The sequence below is a fragment of the Pipistrellus kuhlii genome, unplaced genomic scaffold, assembly GCF_014108245.1.
Source record: "Pipistrellus kuhlii isolate mPipKuh1 unplaced genomic scaffold, mPipKuh1.p scaffold_m20_p_8, whole genome shotgun sequence".
NCBI lineage: Eukaryota > Metazoa > Chordata > Mammalia > Chiroptera > Vespertilionidae > Pipistrellus > Pipistrellus kuhlii.
This window is the reverse complement of record NW_023425584.1, coordinates 63971220-63994070: the sequence shown is the minus strand read 5'-3', so window position 1 is coordinate 63994070 and position 22851 is coordinate 63971220. Positions and strand designations below refer to the sequence as shown.

Sequence of the window (22851 nt, the reverse complement as noted above, 5' to 3'; positions counted from 1 at the left end):
CTTTATAATATTTCTACATAAAAAGTATCACACTTGTTCTTTGATGAATTATTTGCCATTGTTGTGCTGCCTACCATTCCAGTGGCATTGCCTTGTTGTAACACTTGCCACTTTCCTGCTTATAAACCGTCCAGGTGAATGGCCAAATAATATCATTCTGAAGTCATTATTCTGGAAATATAACAATACTTCTGCACAGCAAAAGAAACCACAAACAAAATGAAAAGGAAACCAACTGCAAAAGGAAGCCAACTGCATGGGAGAACATACTTGGCAATGATACATCTATTAAGGGATCAATTTCCAAGATATATAAGGAATTCATACAACTTAACAAAACTATGACAAAGAATCTAATTTAAAAAATGGGCAAAGGACCTAAATAGACACTGCAAAGGATCTAAATAGATATACAAATGGCCAAGAGACATGAAAAATGCTCAAAGTCACTCATCATCAGAGAGATACAAATTGAAATGTCAATGAGGTATCACCTCACACCTGTTAGAATGGCTACCATCAACAAATCAACAAATGACAAATGCTGGCAAGGATGTGGAGAAAAGGTAACCCTACTACACTGCTGGTGGGAATGCAAACTGGTACAGCCACTGTGCAAAAACAGTATGGAGTTTCCTCAAAAAAATATTAAATATGGAACTGTCAATTGACCCAGTGATCCCACTTCTAGGAATATATCCTAAGAAACCAGAAACACCAATCAGAAAGAATACATGCACCCCAATGTGATAACAGCACAATTTATAACAGCTAAGATCTAGAAACAGCCCAAGTGCCCATTAGTAGATGAGCACATAAAAAAAGCTGTGATACATTTACATCATGAAATACTATGCAGTTGTAAAAACATAACAGCATAAAAGGACCTGGAGAATATTATGTTAAGTGAGACAAGCCAGTCAGAGAATGACAAGTATCATATGATCTCACTTATATGTAGAATCTAATGAATAAAATAAACTGATAAACAAAATAGATCCAGAGACACAGAAGCACAGAACAGATTGACAAACCTCAGAGGGAAGGTCTGGGTGGGTAAGGATGGGTGAGGAGAGATTAACAAAAGAATTTATATGCATATATGCATAACCCATGGACACAGACAATACCGTAGTGAAGGCCTGCAGGGAGGCAGATGTGGGGTGGAGGAGGTCAATGGGAAATAAAGGGGGCATATGTAAAACTTTCAACAATAAAGATAATGAAAGCACACACACACACACACACACACACACACACACACACACACATATATATATATATATATATATATATATATATATACCCAATACACTATGTTAATTTGCTACTGTTATCATGAATCAGCACTTCGTTTTGGGGAGAACATTGGAACCACAGCTGAGAAATATTACAAGCAGTTGTAAGAAGAGTTTCCTGGTTCTTTTCTTGATTATAGAATAAAATCATCCACTCCAGGAAATAGGATAGCCATATACACGTTGGATATTTAGATAGGAACACATGTTTTCACATGTTACACACATTCAAATACATGAAGGCAATCCTATTTCCAATATACATAAAATGTATAGAATGTTGTTCCATGAATGTGTTTGAATTCACTACTTGACTATATATGCAGAATCTGGCATATTTTGCTGCTGTTGCTAATACATAGTGAATATTTTCTTTTGTGAAAATTATTCCAGGAAAGTTTCAAGCGCTCTGCAGAGAAGTCAGCTATAACACACAGTTGTCTAACTATGCTGCCCACAATCCCACTGCTTTTCTGTTGCTTCCTGGTAAGACCTTGCTGGACCCCTATTGGGAAGCAAGCAGGGAAGCAGCCGCATACTAGTTTAAGAAAACAGCAGTGCTAAGTGGTAGCTGGAGGCCAGGGCTCAGCATGGCTAGAAGGGACAATCTAGGGCTTGCTGTTAACATCAATCTGAAAATACGGTGAAGGCTTTCTGTCTCTGCACATCTGGGCTGGATTCCATTCAGGCCCTGAGTGTATGTGGACAAAGGAGACTGGAGGAGAGGGCTCAATCCCATTCAAGATGGATCCAGGAAGTTTTGACCTGCTGGGGTTATTCTCAGCATGGAAGTCATGTAACAGTTTGAGAAAGATAGTTGAATACATGTTTTTTAATAGAAAGCAAATGAAGGATTTCTCTATTTTTTAAAAGCAGAAGACCTTCATACTTTTAAAATCATAAATGAAATAAAAACCGTTATTCTGAGCACCTTTTATGCATAAGACATTGAGAACATCATCTATTTTTGTATCACCCTTCTGTGCTTCCATGCATATCACAAATATTCCCCTATTGAACTGAAGCTGATATTAATCTCTCCTTTCTTCGTGTTGCCCAAATATTTATTAACACAATTTAACACGTTCAGCCTTATAGTAGAAGTCTTTAGAATTCAGGTTCTGTTTGCTCTGCACTACCCAACACTAAATCTTTCCTTAATTCTCAGAATCATCAGGTCTTTGAATTGATATTTTTGCCAGGAACATTAAGTCACATTTCTACTTCAGTCCCTGGGAACAGATTTCCAGCTCTGACTGATCATCTTCATTGTGCAGCAGAAAGAAAATAGATAGTTCCATTACACCTGCTGGTTCATGAAACCGCATACAACCATCCACTAATTATTTCTTTTTGCCAGCAATATTTTAGATCCCACTGTTTGATTATCTCAAAAATACAATCCTCATTCAGTTTCTCAGCATTTTATCTGGGAGTCGATTGTTCCCATGCATGTGTATTACCTGGGCCATCTTGCCATAGTAGCCTGTTTCTGTTTCTCTCTGCAGGGTGCAATCATTACATGTGCACTGGCATGACCCCAATCCCCATACTGTGCTTGTGTCAATATTAAGCTATAGTATTATGGTGGGTTTAGTAATAGATTTCTCTTTCTTCAGCTATCCCTACCCGCCCCCCCCCTTTTTTTTTTGGTCTGGTGCATTCCTCCCAGATATTGCTGATAGCTAGCAAAGCGAATCTCACACAGAAAAAGCTTGTCACAGTCACTCCTCCAGAAAGGAATTGCATCACTCTCCTCTGTCTTTCAAAATTCTGCTTTTTGATTTAAAAGCATTTCTTCTCTCTTCTTTGAAGCCTAAGATACTTGACTAGCTCCAGAGCCCCACCCTAAGGCCCTCCCATCATTGATAGTATGATAATGTCATCATGGATACAGCTCCAAAGAGAATCTCTTTAGGAGAGCCTCCACCTCACTATAATTACTCAGCCTTGTGCTATTCTTCTCTGATCTAAAGACTTCTTTGAAATCCATGGGAAGCCTTCAGCAAAAAGAGAGATGGCTAATCCAGAACTAAAAACGGAGCCTGCTCCACAGGCCATTTCCTCTCTTCTTCCTTAAGGCTGTGTGAGCCGTTTGCAAGTGATTACATGCTTTTGGCTGTTTTGATGTAATTTAATTATATCCCTATTATATTTTTTGGCCAAATACTTTGGATATTTATGGTAGTATGTCTGATGGCATGTAATGCAGCCAAATGATTTAACTACATACCTTATTTAAAAGTGCATGCAAGCCTAATTTTAAAAATAGCTTTTTGAGGAATAATGATAAACAATAAACTGCTCATACTTAAAGAGTACCATTTGGTGCATTTTGACATATATATATATTAGTGAAATCATCATCACAATTAAGATAATGAACATATCCATCATCTCCAAATGTTTTTGTGTGCCTTTTTAAAATCCCTTTCCATAACTCATTTCTTTGGCACCTTTACCAACTACAGGCAAGTACTGATCTATTAAAAATTAAAAAAAATTATTAATTTTGGCAGTGATATCAGCCCTCAGTTCAGCAATCTTGATTCTTAAATTTGGCAGGGAAAGAATTCAGAGCCAAGAATCTAGTGTAAGAATAAGTTTATTTAGCACGCAAAAGGAAAGTACACTGAAAGGGAAGATTCCAGCGGGCTGCTCAGAGCTGCCTTGGCCTTTTAGAGAGAAAGTTACAGAAGAAAAAGAAGAAGAAGAAGAAGAAGAAGAAGAAGAAGAAGAAGAAGAAGAAGAAGAAGCAGCAGCAGCAGCAGCAGCAGCAAGCCAGCTGGGCTGCAGGGACTCAGGAAACAGGTTACAGAGGCAAAAGAAGGGCCCTTAGTGCTTAGGAGAAAGAGCAAAGACACATGCTTGAAGAAGGAAGGCATGGGCATGCTCTAGATTAGAGAGAGTGTGCTGGGTCCTCTTATTATTGGAGGAAGACTGGGGTCAAGGCGGTGGCCCTAGCATGGTCTGGAAATAGGATTCTTTTGTGATGTCACAGAAAAAGAATTTCAGGGACACACGTAGGAGGATTTTAAGCAATAGTGACATGATTTATTAGAATGAGAAGATGTAGTATGTCCTCAGAGAGGCAGAGAGCAGGCAGCCTGATCATAGAGGCTGTGTGAACTCAGGAAAGGAAGTTAGAGACAAAAGAAGAGTCTTCTGCCACTGCTGGCTGCTTCCCTGGTTGCAAGTCTCCTGCAGAAGCGTTGGAGTTCAAGAAGAAAAAAAAAGGCAAGAAATTCATGTCTGAGAGAAAGGCATAGAGGTGCTCCAAGTAGAGCATGCACTGGATTTTTTGTTTAGCGTCCATTTATTTTCTTGGATTTGGGAAACAGTAGACTTTCAAATTACCCAATCTCTTTCCCTGCTTTTCCTGGGTTGTGCTCTCCCCAACAAATGCCTTTCCTGGATCTTTAGGGTTTTTGTGACTTTAGCCTATCTTATCTTTCCACCAGATTTTCCCAGGCTGGTGCCCTCCCTTTTTTATGATCAACATTTTGGCTTCAATTGTGCATAATGCATTTAATGAAAGGGATTTCACCTCACTGGTCTCTTCTCAAACCTCCCTCTCTGCCCCTTAATCCTGAGGAATGGTGCTGGTTACTCCCTGGGGTGGCTGAAAAGTATCTTTCCTGCCTACTCATGTGCCTGGAGTGACTGTGAAGCTGTCCTTTCCCAGTTAATCTGACTTAATCAGATATCTGTCCCATTTGCTTTCTTACTTTTTGTTAATATCTAACTGCCTATTGTAACACTTTGTCTCAAGGGTTTTTATCTATTTTCTAAAGGCAAAAATTTTAGGGAAGGTCTCAGGGCAGGATCAAAATAGGATATTTATCAGCTTTTCAGGTGTGCACTTTCATATGCTGATCCATCAACATGAGCATATAGGGTCAAGTCTTGGTCTCTACTGAATAGTCAGCACTAGGGTAGGGGGGTCATTGGCCATTGTAACTAGTCCTGATGTCAGCCATGGGGTCAGTTCATCTGGTTTTACTGCTTTTCTGAGCTTGGGGGCTGAAACATAACTGAGGCCTAGATCTCTAGTTTGGCCAAAACTCTGTCTCTGTCATCAATAGACCCAAAGCTTTGTTCCTAACATTATTTGATGCTGATCAGAAACTCAATATCCTAAGGACTTAATGCTTAAGGGAGTGGGCATGCAAGGAAGAAGGAAGCAGGAAAGTCAGGATGCCGGATGAGGTCAATTTGAATCAGTTATCTGTCTCAGTTTCTCCATTCCCCTTGCAAAGGAATTTTTCTGGCTTCTCACTATCCTGTCTAATTAAGGCTATCTTTTTAAAGACCAGTTTTAGGTTCAGAGCAAAATTGAAGGGCAAGTATAGAACTTCTTTGCTTCCCCCATTCAGAAAAACCTGCATCAGGAAGATCTTAGGATGTTCTCTTTAGTTTAATTTGAATTAGCTATCGACTTCAGGCAGGGGCTGTTAGATATTCCCTGTGCCTCATTGTTTCTGAGTTGCCTAGCAAGAGTTTTTCTGCTATGTATGGCCTGCTCTTCTTCCTCAATGACCTGTAAATCATCGGTCTCACTTTCCAAACCCAAGATCCCATTCCCTATCCTTTCCTCCTTTCTCCAAAATTATCTTATATGCCCAAGGTTGCCACGCTGTCTTTGGAATTTTCTTGTTCATGTATTAAAAGTTGATTTCCTCCTATTAATATGTCCTTGTCGATTTGATTATTAGCCTAGCCTAGAAGAATTGAGAAGGTGGGAGGAAAAGTACTAACATTATTTCAGCCCCCACAAGATGCACATTATGTCATTTTTCATTTCTTCTTGGTTAATCTTCATTTCCTTTTGGTTCTTCTTCATTTCCTTTTGGGTCTTACTCATATTGTCAAATTTGTCTTCCATTCTTTTTAGCCATCTTATAATCATTACTCTGAATTCTTGCTCTGGTAGGTTGCTTGCCTCTAACTTGTTTACCTTCTTTTCTGGTGATGCCTGCTTTTCTTTCATGTGCGGGCTATTTCTTTGTCTCCCCATGGTCTCTCTTTTCAGAATGTCTGGTTATGTAGTTCTCTTTCTCTTTTCCGTGGGTGATTGAAAAACTCCCTTGAAGCCACCCACGTGTTTGTGTCGATTAGGGCATCACAGCTGTTTGGTGGTCTCCACTGTTGTAGGTTTTCCAGGCCTCAGATAAGATCCTCTTTTCTTTGCAAGATGGAGTAGTTTTCCCTCTGACCCCCTAGGTCTCCACGGCAGTGTGGGCTGCTTGGTCAGGAAATCCTGTTCATCAGACCTTTACCTTCTCTTAGAGTTTTGCTACCCCTTAGCTTGCCAACTAACACTCCCTGAGCGACTCTCAGGCGCTCCTTCTATCTGCTCTGGGACTGGGCTCAGAACAAGTCCATTTGTTTGGCTGCCATTTTCCCCTCTCTCCTCAAGATTCACAGTATGATCAGTGGCCAATCACATGACTTCTTTCAAAGTCTTTTGGTGATTGGTCATTGCACATCTGTCACTCAGTTCACGCACAGGCAGCAAAGCACATGCTGTGTTGCCTCCTTGATTCCCATCGCTAAACCCACATGACATTTTTTTTTTTTAAAGGGTAACTGAAAAGACAGAATTGGGCAACAAAGATGAAAGAGAAGCAAAAAATCTAAAAGGGATGATGCTGAAAGTGAAATTTAAATAGAATTTCTAGAAGAAATGACTGACCCTGAGAATGTTAACATTGCTGCCATTTGAAAGACTGTCAATTTGTAGCCGGAAACCTAGTGAGGGCTTATTGCCATAAAAGAGGAAAGCACTTATGATGAAAAGGATGAAGATGCCTTCCTAAATTGGAGTTCTAGACACATTAAACACTAACACTGCAGACCCCCTTCCCTCAGTCCCTCGCAACCACCATTCTACTTTCTATCTCTATGCATTTGACTACTCTATATGATGTCTTTTCTCATATAAGTGGAATCATACAATATTTGTCCTTTTGTGACCAGCTTATTCCATTTAGCATAATGTATTTAAGGTTTCATCCATTTTGTAGTATCTATCATAATTTTATTCCTTTTCATTGCTGAGTAATAATCCATTGTATGTCTACATCGTATTTTGCTTATCCAGTGATCTATCAATGGACAGTTGGTTTGCTTCTATATTTTGACTATTATTATACATGTGAGTATAAATATCTGTTTGAATTCCTGCTTTCAATGTTTTGTTTGTATATACCCAGATGTAAAATTGCTGGATTTTAATTTTTCTGAGGAACTTCCATACTATTTTCTACAGCAGCTGCATCATTTAACATTTCCACCATGCACAAGGATTTCCTTTTAAACATTTTTTTTTTAAATAACCATTTTAGTGGGTCTGAAATGGTATCTCATAATGAGTTTGTTTTGTATTTCCCTACTGATGTTTAGTGTCTTTTCATGTGCTTATTAACCATTTGTATATCTTCTTTGGAGATATGTCTGTTCCAAATTCTTTCAAATCCTTTCTGCATTTTAAAATCAGGTGTGGTTTCTTTTTTCTTTTTTCTTTCTTTTTCCTTTTTTTTTTTTTTGTTATTGAATGTAGGAATACTTAAAAATTCCTGGGTCTTAATCTTTTATCAGACATATTATTTGCAAATAATATTTTCCATTTTGTGAATTGAGTTTTCACTCTGTTAAAACCTGTTGATAGTGTCCTTTGATCCACAAGCTTTCCTAATTTTTAAGCTTCAAATGGGCCACTTGACATAATCATTTTCCATTAAATTTAGGCTAAATGTTGCTGATGAAGGACTGTTAGCCAGAAACAGCTGTATTAGCTACCTATTGTTATATGACAAATCACCCCAAAATGGAGTGGCTTAAAAGAATAATAAACATTTTTATCTTTCATAGTTTGTGTGTGTCAGGGACTTGCGAGTGGTTTGTAGAGCAACCTGGCATGGATTTCTCAGGAGTTCCATCCTTTGGCCAAGGAAGCAGTCATCTGAAGCCTTAAATGAAGCTGAAAGATCTTCCATTGTGGTTCACTCCCATGTCTGGCAATCTGGTGCTTGCTCTTGGTTTGAGGACTCAGTCCTCTCTCCTTGGGGCCTCGCCATGGGACTGCTTGAGTGCCATCATGACATGGTGGCCAGGTTCCTCTTAAGCAAGCCACCTGAGAATCAAGGTGGAATCTGCAATGCCTTTCATGGCCTAGCCTCAGGAACAAAAAAAATAGGGTGACAGGACAAAATTTAAAGTATGATTTTGTTTTGTCTTGTTTTATTTCTTTCACCCTTAAGACTGTATGTGGTTGAGAGTGAGGATCAGAATAAGTGAAATTCTTTTTCTTAATTGGTGTCCTGATTTTCTGAGAAAGTGGAGATAACAAGAAGTTGTTGGAATTGTTAAAGGGAGCCCAATATAGACAGAGGTCTTTTTGTGTTCAAATGAGGGCGTATGGCCACAGGCAGGAGATCCTGTCTGCGTTTATCCAGGACTGAGAGAAGTTCTGGCACTTTGAGGACTGGTTTCTCCAGAGGCAGTACCACGAGCTAGAGGGTGATGCTCTTTTTTGGGGCAGGATGGCGGCATGGCTTTCTCAGTGGTGTCTCAGGCAAGAGACCAAAGCAAGTAGGAGCACAAGCAGAAGAAGCAAATCCCAGGTGGCACAGGGTGGGTACTCCATCTGACACAAGTTCTGTGAGTGTGAGAGTAGAAGCCTTTTGGGGATGTCTAGGGACACCTGGGTGTCCATTTCCAACAACCCAACCAATGGTATCTCAGTTATCACAATTTGCATATAAAAAACGGTATGATCTTAATTGTAGATGATTAGTATTAACACATTGGCTATTTTTAAAACTAAATCACAACTGGCATTTTCTAATCTTCAGCCAAAGAAAATATTGTTTGTTTGTTTGTTTGTTTGTTTCTTCACAAGAATATCCACAGCAAGCATTCAAACTAACTGTGGTTGAACTAAGTGGTGCAACAGCATTTATTCCCTTTTGTATTAGTACACCCTGTTTTATTTTTCATGCTTTCAAAAAGGGCAAAAAAAAAAAAATCCCTATGTTTTTAATAACTCATGCAAGGTCCTTAGGTTGAAATTATATCTATTTAAACTTTAGGCAACCTGTGAAATTTTATTTTTATAAACATTTCATAATTAGAACACCAAAAGCATCCAGACACCACAAAGAGGCCATTTGATTTTAGGTCGTATTTCATTTTACAAAATAGAAAGTGGAACCATTTTCTCCACCTTTAATGACATCACAAAGGAGGCATACTCCGGCTGAAATTGTAGTGGAAAATGGCTTTCTTGTGAGGAAGCAGTAAACCATTGGAATCAAGGGCGATCAGAATGGAAATGAAATAGCAGAGGCCTCAAGCACAATGTCGCTGCATTTACGAATCTCCTGGGAATTCTGGGAAATGAGTGCCTCCTCCAGTACTTCTGCGCTTCATCATCCAATGGGGCCTGGAAAGACAGGGTGATTAAGCCACCCGCCCTGCTCCCTCTTGCAAGAGTTGCACTTTTGGTTAGTGAGACTATGGCATACTAACATATTTTAATTTGCTTACGTTCCAGTAGCTTAATGTTGTAGCAGCAGGGACCCATTTCATCCAAATAAGCTTTCTCCTTATCCAGTGGCATCCTGAGTGCAGGCAAATGTTCACTTCTAATGGGAATAATGATAAAAAGGCCATTATAATTCCCCCTCGCCCACAAATAGGGCTCATCATGTAGTCTGTTGCTCAAGTGCTTTGAAAAAGAAAGGCATATAAATGCTGAATACAGCATAAAGTGCCAAGGCGCTCTAGATAGACAAAAAGTAACTAACATCAGACTGGAGAAGATACCACAGGAAAGAAAAAACATATCCTATTTTTATTTCATTAAGAATGGCAAAGCAAAAATAATGACTAATCATGGCAGCTAAATATCAAGTAGGACCACCATTTAAATATTACATTAATATTTAAAATCTTCCAGTAGGCTTAACAAAAAACTGTGAAATGTTGGGCCTCACTCGCTAGATAGAGAAGTGCTAAATATTGTCCCCACAGTTTGGGAAGTGTCTGACTGGGTTTCAGGCTTTCTTTGCACACTAGAAAGCATCACATAATTGACTCATAAGTCAGAACTGAGCTGAAACTTGAGCACAGAGAATTATTTAAAACAATTAAATTGAGCAAAGGGCTAGGGAAAAGCTAGCATTTAAGGGAATTTTTAAAGGAAAAAAGCTAATAAATAAAAGGAGACCAAACTAAAATTAGTTTTGAGAAGTTTTGTGGGAAATTGCTGAGTTTAAAGTAATGTTGTCTTGACCTCAGTTTTTTGTTTTTTTGTTTTTACATTTTTATGGCACTTCCAAATGGCAAGAGACTACCTGCCAGTGATGCATGGTTCCACTTCCGTTTTCAGTGTCTAAGTTGGGTTGAAGATCCTATGCTTTACCTGCATAATGCTCAACAATTTTATTTTTTTGTTTTATTATTTATTTTTTATTGATTTTTTTTTTTACAGAGAGGAAGGGAGAGGGGTAGAGGGTTTGAAACATCGATGAGAGAGAAACATTGATCAGCTGCCTCCTGCACGCCCTGCACCAGGAATGTGACCACAATCAAGTATGTGCCCTTGATCAGAATCGAACCTGGGACCTCTCAGTCCACAGGCCAATGCTCTATCCACTGAGTCAAACCAGTTTCGGCATGCCCAACAATTTTAAATACACTATTGCTGGAAGCCAATTCCAGCTTCTCATAATTGCAAGAGTTTCATCAAAAGGTTGATGAAACTTGGGGACTCAACAAGGATTGAGTCACATATGTTATCACCTATTTGGAATGGCTAAAGGCATTTCCCCAAGCCTGAATAGGATGATTGTTTACTGCCAGACAGCTCGGTGGCATCTTAATCTACATGTTATTGCCTCTTGTTGGCCAAACACACCAGAACAGCTGAAGGCAATTCCCAATTCTGACAATGTTTCTGTATTAAATCCTACCCTTTGAAGTGTATTATCTCTACCTTGCCTTAGGACAATTTGTGTTAATAAAAAGCAAGGGTCCTAAGACCGGGAGAACTTAGCTCCTTCAGCTAGCTCCTTTAGCTTCCTCTGACTCCCAATGCCTTTCAAAGTTATCTTTCTTCTCTGGACTCCTACTTAATCTATGCATAACCTTTCTCCAGATTGCTGAACCCTTCTTAATGCTGGAACAAGAACCCCAGCACACAATGTGATTCTGCTATTATTTTTTTAAGCAAACAGATAAAAAGATATATGGCTACATACTTAAAAAAATCCTGATACCACTGAGAAATTAAGGGAGCAAATGATGGTCAAACAGTGGGAAATGAATTTATGTTTCATGTTTTTATATCTTTTCTCTCTGGTCCTTGGCAGAGAGAACAGTTTTGCTTTGCTTTATTTTCCTCAAATGCAAAACAAACATAAAATGTCCAGTGTTCAAAAACATAAAATGCCTATTGGTCAAAACAGGGACATCATTGCAGGGTGAGTTATGAGTACTCTGCCAGCATTGTGAACCAAAACTCATCTCTAGTGTGGGGAAGGTACTTGGGTAGTGAGTGACATTCCCTGATACACATCTATTAAAAAATTTCTCCAGACTGGGACTTTCTTGAGGTTAGAGATAAACTTGATCTTCATAACATGCAATAAACACATCATATTTTAATGACTTAGTAAATTATTATTGTCACATTCTAAACATTATTGATGTTTAGGATGTTTCTCATGAAGAATGACAAAATATCATTTATGGAAGAAGACGCTTGAATTTCTTAAATAAAAAGCTTCATCTAAAGACAAGATGTTATATTTTAAAATGTGGCCAAGAGGGGAGAGAAATAACCACATGATTGCAGTATGTGAATTATCTTTCATTCTTGCCACAAGTATTGGGCTGCCTTATTTCTCTCGAAGGGGTTCAGAACAGGCCTCCCCAAGATGTGCTACTTTGGCATGCGAATTATTTTGAGTTGAAGGCAATTGAGACTCTGTAACTTCTGAGAAACTTTTATCTCTCTCTTGAAGAATTTAAGTCAGATTCCTTGGTCATAATAAAAATTATCATCAGAAATAACCTTCTATTACCAATCTAGAGGGCAGGGCAGACTTTAGATTGCTGAACATCTGCTTTTTTTTTCCATCTGAAAATGACCTTCCTTCCCTTGGAAGCCCCCAAGATGCCGTATCTCATCTTCAGGTCAGAGTGTCATATGTACCTCATTTTCCTGGTCTGACACTATACCTCTCATGTATGTGAGGTTTCATACTTACACATATAATTAAATTTGGTTTTCTCCTGTTAGCCTGTGTCATATAGATTTCATTATTAGACTAGGCAAAAGAACCTTCAGAATAGAAAAAATATTTTTCATCTCCCATATTTTTTTTTCTTATATTGTAAGGAAGAATTAGAAATAGTGATTGTTTTTAGAGGAATTGCTTCCAATGGTCTAGCCATTTATGCAGGTTGAGTCTTTGGGGAAAAAACTTGTGATGGGCCCTGTATCCCTGAACTCAATGATAGTTTCAAATAAAGCATCAGAACCCTATGATAGTTTCAAATAAAACATTTGAGAGCAATCGAAAGAAGTGCTGGCTGCTGTTGATGGCTAAGGTTGTTAAACTATAGCTTTTATTTGCTGGGCAGTTTTATGAGAGGAAACTGATTTACAGTCATCAAGGGAGAAAGGTCAATTTGTAGGATGGAGATTTTCTATTCATCACCACATTTTATAGCCTTGTTGGTGATTTTATTTTCTGATGTCAAACTAGTCATTTTGGTCTTGTTAATGCTTTCCCTTAACTGCTATATTTTCTGACATAAACAAGGAAGAGCTCCATATGCCAGATAGTGTGTTCTTGTATTTCATCTACATGAGACAGGGTTAGCTGACTCCACAGTGAGCAAGGAGGAAATACTATTAATCAACTTGGGGTTGAATGGCTTTGACATTGAAATACTCCTCCTTTTCCTCTTCCATTCCTTCTCTTTCTATCTCCTTCCACTTCTAACAATTTCAAGAGTCTGAGATGATCCATGGAGTCAACAGGGCTAGATACCACCAGGGATATAACATGAAGAAAGGCACTTTGGGGACTATGTTGAGAAGTAATTTCATAGCTGACAGGCAAAAACAACCATTCTTCCTCAGACCTCAGATTTAACCTCAGTGCCCATTAAGTATACCCAAGTCACCCTGCTAAGAAACCCTAAATAAATGTGTAAAGTCAAAACCATTTGTAACTTGTATATACATCACAGTGTAGCCTATAGGATCATTAAATATAATCTGTTAAATAGAACATATATCACTGTACATATTAAATAATGCTGTGTGTTATCTGTGAGATATACTTCCCTTTCTGTTAAAGCATAATCCCAATGATAAGGTCACAATCTATATAAAACAGTTTATAACTAAGTAAGCTATATAAGATATAGAGTTTGATTATTTTTGTTTAATCATTATCTTAAGTTCACAGTGTTCAGATTGTTATATATAGATTTCTGGACTCTACCTTATTAAATATAAGAAGCTAAGCTATAAGAAACGAAGGCTTGTGTTTATCTTGTTTATCACTTATATTTCCAGGGCCTAGCATAGTGCCTGGCATAAATATTTTCTTCAGAAATAAAATTTTATTGGTAAAGGACATCTGGCAAAATCTGGCTTTTTGGGCTCTCAGAATTCTAGATGGGAAGTCTGTTTGTGTTTCCCAGATCCAGTTCTCCCTGAACCCATATAAAGTTGTCACTTGTAATGTACCTTATCTAAAACCATTCTCAGGATCTTTCCCTTCCCCCCTCCTCACATCCCTATACTGTATTTGTCCTGATACTGTTTCCTCAGACACTACAATGAAAACCTCATAGTCATACTTGATGTCTTTCTCCTGGCACAACGGGACAAGTCAATACGTATCTTTTAGGAAATTTTCTTTACAAATGCTTCTTGCATTCAAAATGCCACTTTATTTAGTCTTTCTGCTTTTTAGTATTTAATTGCTGGTTGATCTTTCCATTTTACCCCCTCTTTTTTTTAATCTTTTTTTTTTTATCCTGGCACCTCCTGTTAAAAAACCATGAGTACCTCACTACAGTCTATAGGAAAAAGCTGTACACCTTGGTCTGCATTCAGGGTCTTCTAGAATGGGTCTCCAATGCACGGTCTAGTTTAACTCCAGAGCTCCCAAACACAGCCCAAGCTCTCTCTCCAAACCTGCTCCTTCCTTCCTGAAACTTTGCTCTTGCTGAGGCCCCTGCCAACACTGCCCCAGCTGCTCCTGCTTACTCTACACCTCCTTCTAAAGGAACAACATGGCAGGAGGGGTAAGCCTTGGACAGCCAGGCCTGAGTTCACAATTCCAACTCTACGTACTTAACATTTAACCTCTAACCTTTCTAAGTGAGCCACACTTTCTTTCCCCCCCCCACTTTCTTAATCTTTTTTTGTTGAAAGTATTACAGATGTCCCCCTCCCACTCATTGATTACTCCACGCCTGCCCCCACCCCGTCACCACACTATTGTCTATGTTTACAAGTACAATAGGCCATCTTGTACAATTGAATTCTTATGGAGTTTGATTTTGGTTTTATAGTTCTTACCCTGAAACTTGAATAATGGTTTCCATAAAATGCAAGATGAAATTTTAGAAAAGAAAGTATTATCGATACTGCATTTTGTGCCTGTGGCAAGAACCCAGGAGGACAGAATCCCCTGATTTGCATTCTCTGGGGTCCCTTACACACTAAGGGTGAAAGTTGGTTCCAGCTTTGTCTCTTATGAGGTCCTCTCTCTCCTTGGAGCCAGGGAAGACAGCTGTGTGAGCTTCCAGCACTGCCCCACTCACAGTCTGTAGGACTGCCCATTGCTGCCATGGGACCTCCTGGAGAAACTCCGTGGGCCAAGTTTCTCCCATGGGGACTGCTGTTGTACTACAATTAGCTGGTATGGCTCGCCATGGGATGACTGATCTGCACCTCTGTCATGTCCCTGCTGTGAGAGCCACCTGTCTCCAGTCCAATGGCTTTAATCATCCCTATACAATAGGTTCACAGGGGAGTCTGTGAGGTGTCAGTGATTGCTGCTCCTTCCGCATTATACTTGGCTCATGTCACAACCTGAAAGATAAAGGGTCTCTCTGAAGAGTCTTCTACCCACCAGCTACCTCTGTTTAGCAAAGTGTCATTAAGCAAAAGGCTCAATGTGCTTTTTACTGAGTAGCTGCTTCCTTGTCTTCACTTGTCTGTGATGAAGGACAGTCAGTCCATTCCAAAGAAGAAATTATTATCACTACAGTCCCTAGGGGTGAGCACTGCTTCCCTTAGGAAACTGCTGGTTGTTCCTGATGATAACATACCATGACTGTGAGCAGTACTGGCATGGGACCCTCAGATGAATCAGTAAAACACATAGTTTTATTCATGATGAATGAAGACCCTTGGTTCCAAGATGAAGTTGAATTATAAGTCACCTACCGTTGTCTCAGACTTTTGTGTTTTGTGGAAATTGACATAATGATATTACTTTTCGTTTCTGCCAAATAGGACATTAATAAAAATCTACTATCTTGTATTCTGTCATAAAAACAGAAAAAAGTGTCTAATTATTGCATAAAATATATTATTAAATTGAATAGACTTAGCTTTGTGATTCTTATTTTTCCCAGTTCACTGAGGCTGGGTAAAAAGTGGGCCAGAGACTGGTTTTGGTCACTGGTCATGAGCTGGGAAACACTCATATGAGAACCTTGTTCATTTAACTGAGGTATTGTTGAAGGTTCTTTTTCAATTCAACAGCAATGGTACCCTTTCCTGTATGCTTTGCTCAACCTGTCCATATCTTTATAATACATTTGAGTACTTATTTGTTGTTTTGTATTGACCTCTAATGATTTCATGTGTGAATATCTTCTCTCTTCCAACCAGACTGTAATGCTAGGTAGATAGAAGGTACTGAACAACCAATTATTAGAATTTATTTCTATACTACACACGGTATGTTGTTTAGAGGATTGTCAGCTTTTCACATGTACTAATATATGTGTATGTATGTTTGCATATTTTGGAATTCTGTTGGCATCTTCAATATGTATAGACACATATATGAAGAGTGCCCAATTTTGAAGAATTAGACAAGCACATATATGAAAAGTGCCCAATTTTGAAGAATTAGACAAGTAAAAAAAAATAATAAGGCTTTGGAATCAAGTCTCCATCTTTGCTTCTACTTCCTAATGAGGCTGGAAAGATGAACTAAGTACTGAGTTTACATGGCTCTGCTTTTTATGCATCGGCCCTAGCTTCCCTATATTCAAAAATTCTTGAAAAAGTACTTAATTTTTTAAAAAAAATATGTGAACATCTTTGTTATTTGAAAATGAACTCTTTGGATAAGCAAAACTTTCTCCCAGTTTTATTTTACTTTGGGCTCTAAACCAAGCACACACTACCTACCTTGTGAATGAATGACTTTGTGGCCACTGGCTAGAGAACATATGATGAGTGAAAGGGATATGTGGCAGATAACCATTCTGCCGAGGGTATTCTTAACTGCTATGATTTATGATATTTGCATGGCTGATTTGTGATATGTGCTCAAAGCTGTTCATTCGTCTACCTTTTTGTGAGTTCTTATTGTTTTTCTGAATGAGGTTTCAGATTCATATGTATCAAGTCTTCTGACTAAATTAAATTTTATTTCCTTACCCAAGATGCAAGCCTATGGAGCCAAGCATCAATCTTTGCCTCCACTTTCTAATGAGGCTGGAAAGATGAACTAAGTATTGAGTCAATGTGGCCCTGCATTTGAAGTAACTTGAAAGTTTCTCATCATTTTTGATGATTTAGTAATAATGTAGTGGGTAGCCAGTTGTTGAAATTCTCCCATAAAATATCAGAATTGTTTTTCATTTTCTTTGATCACTTTGTAATTTTGTGATTGGTCCTTTTTTTTTTTTAATGATATAGTTCTACAGCTACTTAATGGAGTGTGTTGTTAATATGTGATTAATCTTTCAAGGGGAAGAATAATATGACTTTGTCCCTTCAAGGAATATGTAATATAACTTCATTATTATTAACTCAAACGTCTGTAAAAGTGATTATGGATTTGGCTAAAGAAAAATGGACCCTGTTGACAAATAACCTCAGAAAAGGCATAAGGAAAAAACCCTACTTCCCCCTAAACACTCACTATAAATATAAATTTATTATACTTAATTAAAATGTTTAAATTTTGTATTTTCTTGTTGCAGTTTTTCCTGATTAATTAATTTTTCCTGATAAATTAATGCATTTTCTTGTTGCAGTTTTTCCTGATTAATGAATTCTGTCAACAAATATTTGTTGAATGTCTACTAAGCCTTGTTCTAGGTATTGGGAGTAGAGGCCCCTTTATTCATGGGGGTTACTTCCAGAAGCCCCAGTGGATGCCCCAAACCAGGGATGGTACCGAACCTTATGTTTACTACCTTTTTTGCTATACAGACATATACTTTATGGCTTTTCGTTGGCACACCCAAATTGCATTTTCTTTGGAGCATTACTAAGTAAACTAAAGGCTACTTGGACACAAAAATTAACTCAGCTATGAAGAAAGTAACATGAAAGCAGAAATTGTCAGGATTGTTCCCAAAAGGCATTGTGTCTACATCCTCCCAAACATATATGAACACATTCTCAAAGGCCAAAGACAAAAGCATCCTTGCATGTGATCACAGGAAAAAAGAAATTTTCCCCCTAAAAACAAAACAAAACACAAAAACTTGGACTTTGTCGATTTTGGAGTTTTGAGGTTGAGGTAAAACTTTAGGCAGAGCTGATCCTAGTTACAAATGAGAAGGCAGAGTTTGGGCACTCACCCCTCCTGTCTCCTATTTACCCCTTCCTCTAGCTGACTTGTGATGTCTCCTGTTATGCTCCCCATGGGAGGAAAGTACTGGACCTTCCTTCCAAAGACACGAGATTCAAGTCTTCCTGTGCTATTTATCGTAAGAATACCAACCTCAGAGGTAATGGTGAAGATTAAATAAACTGTGAAAAGACCTTGAAATGATTAACAATATGAATTAACATACTACTTCTTTAAAGAACCAGGCAAGAAAACTCTGAGAAACACAGAAAACTCGGAGAAACACTCTCTACATACTAAAGACTGCCCAGTGGAATGGCAAGTGGTGGAGATTTTATTTTGGTTAGGTGCTTCTGTTAAAGTGTGTTTTAAATTATACCATGGGTAAGGCTGCTTCCTCTGCTGTCAGAAAGCCCAGCTTATTCATATCCCCAAGTACTCACTCTTGCCAGGCTGGTCCCAGATGGAACTTTATATGGGACATACTTCCTGTAGATATGACCAACTCTAGAACATGGAACGTCGAACATTTCTCCTCCACACATCCAAACCTAAAGAGAGATAATTTAAAAGTATGAAAAAAAAAAAGGAAATCCAGAAAATTCCATACACAAAAAGGAATTATTAGGAAGACTCAAAAACATATTAAAATATCTTAAAGTCTCAAAATGAGTAATTTCTTTTTATTATAAATAGCTAGCCAAGAATGAAAACCACATTTTCAGAAACCCAGATTCATAAAAGTATAGAACCAAAATACTTACTAGCTTAGTAAGATCTAATTTCCATAGACATCATGGCATTATTTTTATTCTAGAATTTTATTATAAATGTTAGAAGCCTAGTGAATGAAATTCATGTACTGGGGAGGGCTTGTCCTTCAGCTCAGCCTGCATCCTCTCCAATTTGGGACTCCTTGGAAGATGTCTGACTGCCAGTTTAGGCCTGATCCATGTTGGACATCCCTCTCACAATCTGTGACTGCTTGCTCCAAACTGTTTGCCTGCCTGCCTGCCTGATCACCCCCTAACCACTCCCCTGCCAGCCTGATTGCCCCCAAATGCCCTTCTCTGCTAGACTGGTTACCCCCAACTGCCCTCCCTTGCTGGTTTGATTGCCCCTAACTGTCCTCCCCTGCTGGCCCTGTCACCCCTAACTGCCCTCCCCTGCAGGCTTGGTCCCACTCCAACTGCCCTCCCCTGCAGGCCTGATCCCTCCCTGACTACCCTCTTCTGCTGGCCTTCTTATGGCCGCTATCTTTCACCATATGGGGTGGCCATCTTGTGGGAGGGCATGAGGGTCAATTTGCATATTACCTCTTTATTATATAGGATTACATTGAACTGAAATTTAATGCTTACACATCTTAGTTATATAGATATTTGTTTTGAAAGTCTTGTGAAATCAATTGAAGAAACATTAAATTTTAAATGTCAATTTAAAATACAAAAATGGAATTTTAAAAATAAATTAATGAATTAAGGAAAATATATCTATACTTGAAGTTACATCTGCATGCTAATTTTTCCCACTCTTGATTTTTATTTTATTTTATTTTATTTTTCTTAGGTAAAGAAATTAATTGGTTAGTGATATGGACAAAGAAAATTATTATGCCTGAGGAATATGTTAAAATGCTGTACTTATATATAGTAACAAAAATTAATTGGTTATATTTTATTATGACTACTCACTTAGACACACACTTAATAATGATTTTATATATAACAGATTATTTACTATAAAAGGACAAATAAAACACACAGTCATGATTTTATATATAACAAACTACTTACTATAAGAGGACGAAGGACTATTTACTATAAAAGTACTACTTACTATTAAGACAAAAATCCAGACTTCATATGGGCTAGATTTTTAGCTATTTCGTTGTAAGAAAAAAATTAAAAAGAATTAGATACTATTATGGTAGTTTTATATGTCAACTTGGCTGTACTACAGTACCTAGATATTTGGTCAAATATTATTCTAGATATTTCTATAATGGTGTTTTTTGAATGAGATTAACATTTAAATTGGTGGACTTGAATAAAGCATATTACTCTTCATAATGGAGATGGATTTCATCTAATCAGTTGAAGGCCTTAATAGAACAAAGACTGACCTCCCCAAAGCAAGAAGAATTCTGCCAGCTATCTGCCTTTGGACTTGAACAATAGCTCTTCCCTAGGTCTTCAAACTGCTAGCCTGCCTTACAGATTTTGGACTTACCAAGCTTCCCCAATGGTGTGAGCTGATTCATTAAAATAAATCTCTCCTTGTTAAAAAAATATACTTTATTGATTTTTACAGAGAGGAAGGGAGAGGGATAGAGAGAAACATCAATCAGCTACCTCTTGCACACCTCCTACTGGGGATGTGCCTGCAATCAAGGTACATGCCCTTGACTGGAATCGAATTTGGGACCCTTGAGTCTGCAGGCCAGTGTTCTATCCACTGAGCAAAACCAGTTAGGGAATAAATATCTTTTTTTTTTATATATGCATATTTGTTGGCTCTGTTTCTCTGGAGAACCCTGACTAAAACAAATAAGTAGATTGTTTTAAATTATAATATTGAAAGGAAGAAAGATAAATGTTTATGTCTTAACTTATATTTACTTCCTACTTTTTTCATTAAGAGGAATGACACTCCATCCAAGATTGGTGAACAAATAGTGATTAGAGAGAATGGAAGTTCAAGGGGAAAGGAATTAAATTATTAAGACAATATTAAGGCCCTAGCCAAGTGGCTCAGTTGGTTGGAGCATTGTACTGTATACCAAAAGGTTGCAGGTTCAATTCATAGACATGGCACATACCGAGGTCATGGATTTGATCCCTGGTTGGAGTGCACATGGCAGGCAACCTATCAAAGTTTCTCTTTCACATTGATGTTTTTTTTATTTCTCTTTTTTTCCCCCTTTCTCTCTCTAAAAATCAATAAAAAATATATTTGGGTGAGGATTAAAAACAACAACAACAATACTCAGTTGTTCTAAATGGGTTTAGGACTACTCATGGTATTTTAACTTGATGAGGTAGACATCAGAAATATGTATGGATGATATAAAGCTGCTTGGGGCAGTTAACATTCTAAACTGTAGTACCAAATTCCATAAAATCTCAAGAGGCTGGAGCTATATAAGATTAAAATTTAGTAAAAAGGGTAAATATAAGAACCTGTCCCATTTCTAAAAGAATCAATGTATTCAGAAAAGGACGGGGTGGAAAAAGACTAAGCAGCATAAAACACACATCACAACATGATATAATCTATCTGACTAAAGTCTTATGCTAATTTCTTTTAGAGAGAATTACCAATGTGGTAAAGGATGCAACTGTGTTTTAGGAAACATAATGGAAAGAACTGGAGATGTGTAGTCTTCATAAGCTAAAATTCAGAGAAATATTTTTCAAATATTTAAAGAACCTAATATTTGGAAGAGATAGTCCATAGAAACTCAAAGAGATAAAAAGGTTTAAGAGGATAGAGCTATAAAAAGCCAATTTCAACTCAGTGGAAGGAAGAACTTTTTAATAGACAAAATGATTAAATATGAGTTGAAATCAGTGGTAGATGACACTTTGGAGGCAAGCAAATAACTTTGGATGGATAGTTGATCTAGTTAACATTTTAAGGTAATTCTAACAATAAGAGCATTTATGAATTCTTGCTATGCCCTTTTTCAGTTAAAGCTCACAACTCAATGACAGAATTTACTATTTCCCCAATTACATAGGTTGGAAAATGGCAGTCTAGTGGCCGAGTAACTTGCCCAAGGCCACATAACTGGCCACCACAAGAATGGAGATTTGAATCCTAGTAGTATAACTCGAGTGTTCACATAGTTAATCAATATTCTATCTTTTTGGGTTATAAGTTAGAATCATCTTCCTGCTAATTTATAATATCCAGCTCCTCTGTATTAGATAAGGCTATATGATTATTTCATGCCAGTGGAATGTGAACAGAAATGAGGCGCATTGTCTTTGGGTCAAAGAGTGGACTTCCTTTTCGACCTTCTTCAGGATTTATTGTTTCCCTCAGAGCCTGACAGGCTACAGAAGATCCAGAGAAGGGGTCTGACTCCCAGTTAGATGGTGGCATCACTAATTCATGGGGCCTCAGTCCCTGACAACCTGGATGGAGCAGAGGAGGCTCCTCTCCCAACCTGGGCCAAGTTGTGACAGGGCCAATGGAAGAACTTCATTATCAAGATTTTGGAATTGTTACAGCAGTGAATCCACTCTAATAATTTTTTAATTAGCAATGATTGCACCTCAGATAAACCGTATTGGTTATGATATGGCCACTGCACAAAGTTTTAATAATTAAAAAAAAGAAAATCATATATAGTGAATGTAACAATTTGAGAGATTATTTTCTTTGATTATTTATGCATTTTAAAGAGGTAAAATTTGAAAGATTTGACAATAGCCAAAGCAGTGGATAATGGGGAGGGCAGTGAATGTTAGATAGTCATGTGTGTAATAAAATGTCAGTTCTTATTGGTCAAAGCTAAGAAAGTGTCAAGGCAAAGAAGTCTTCTTATCATCTACAGTTGGAGCTAGTAACAGGTCAGAACAGACATTTATTTTTCATGAAAAAGATGACTGTATTACTTCTATTAGTTGATAAAGGTTGGCAGTCTTTCCTGTAGGAATAGGAAATGGTGACAAATAAGGGCACAA

General features: G+C 37.9%; 1 protein-coding gene across 1 annotated transcript in view; it reads right to left on the bottom strand.

Annotated features, from left to right (window-relative positions):
* GALNTL6 (polypeptide N-acetylgalactosaminyltransferase like 6) overlaps positions 1–22851 on the bottom strand; it is an 875965-nt gene that overhangs the window by 59207 nt on the left and 793907 nt on the right. The window contains exon 9 of the mRNA XM_036424387.2: positions 18601–18708. Within this exon, the coding sequence (XP_036280280.1) occupies positions 18601–18708 (108 nt within the window). The remainder of the gene's footprint in view (positions 1–18600; positions 18709–22851) is intronic.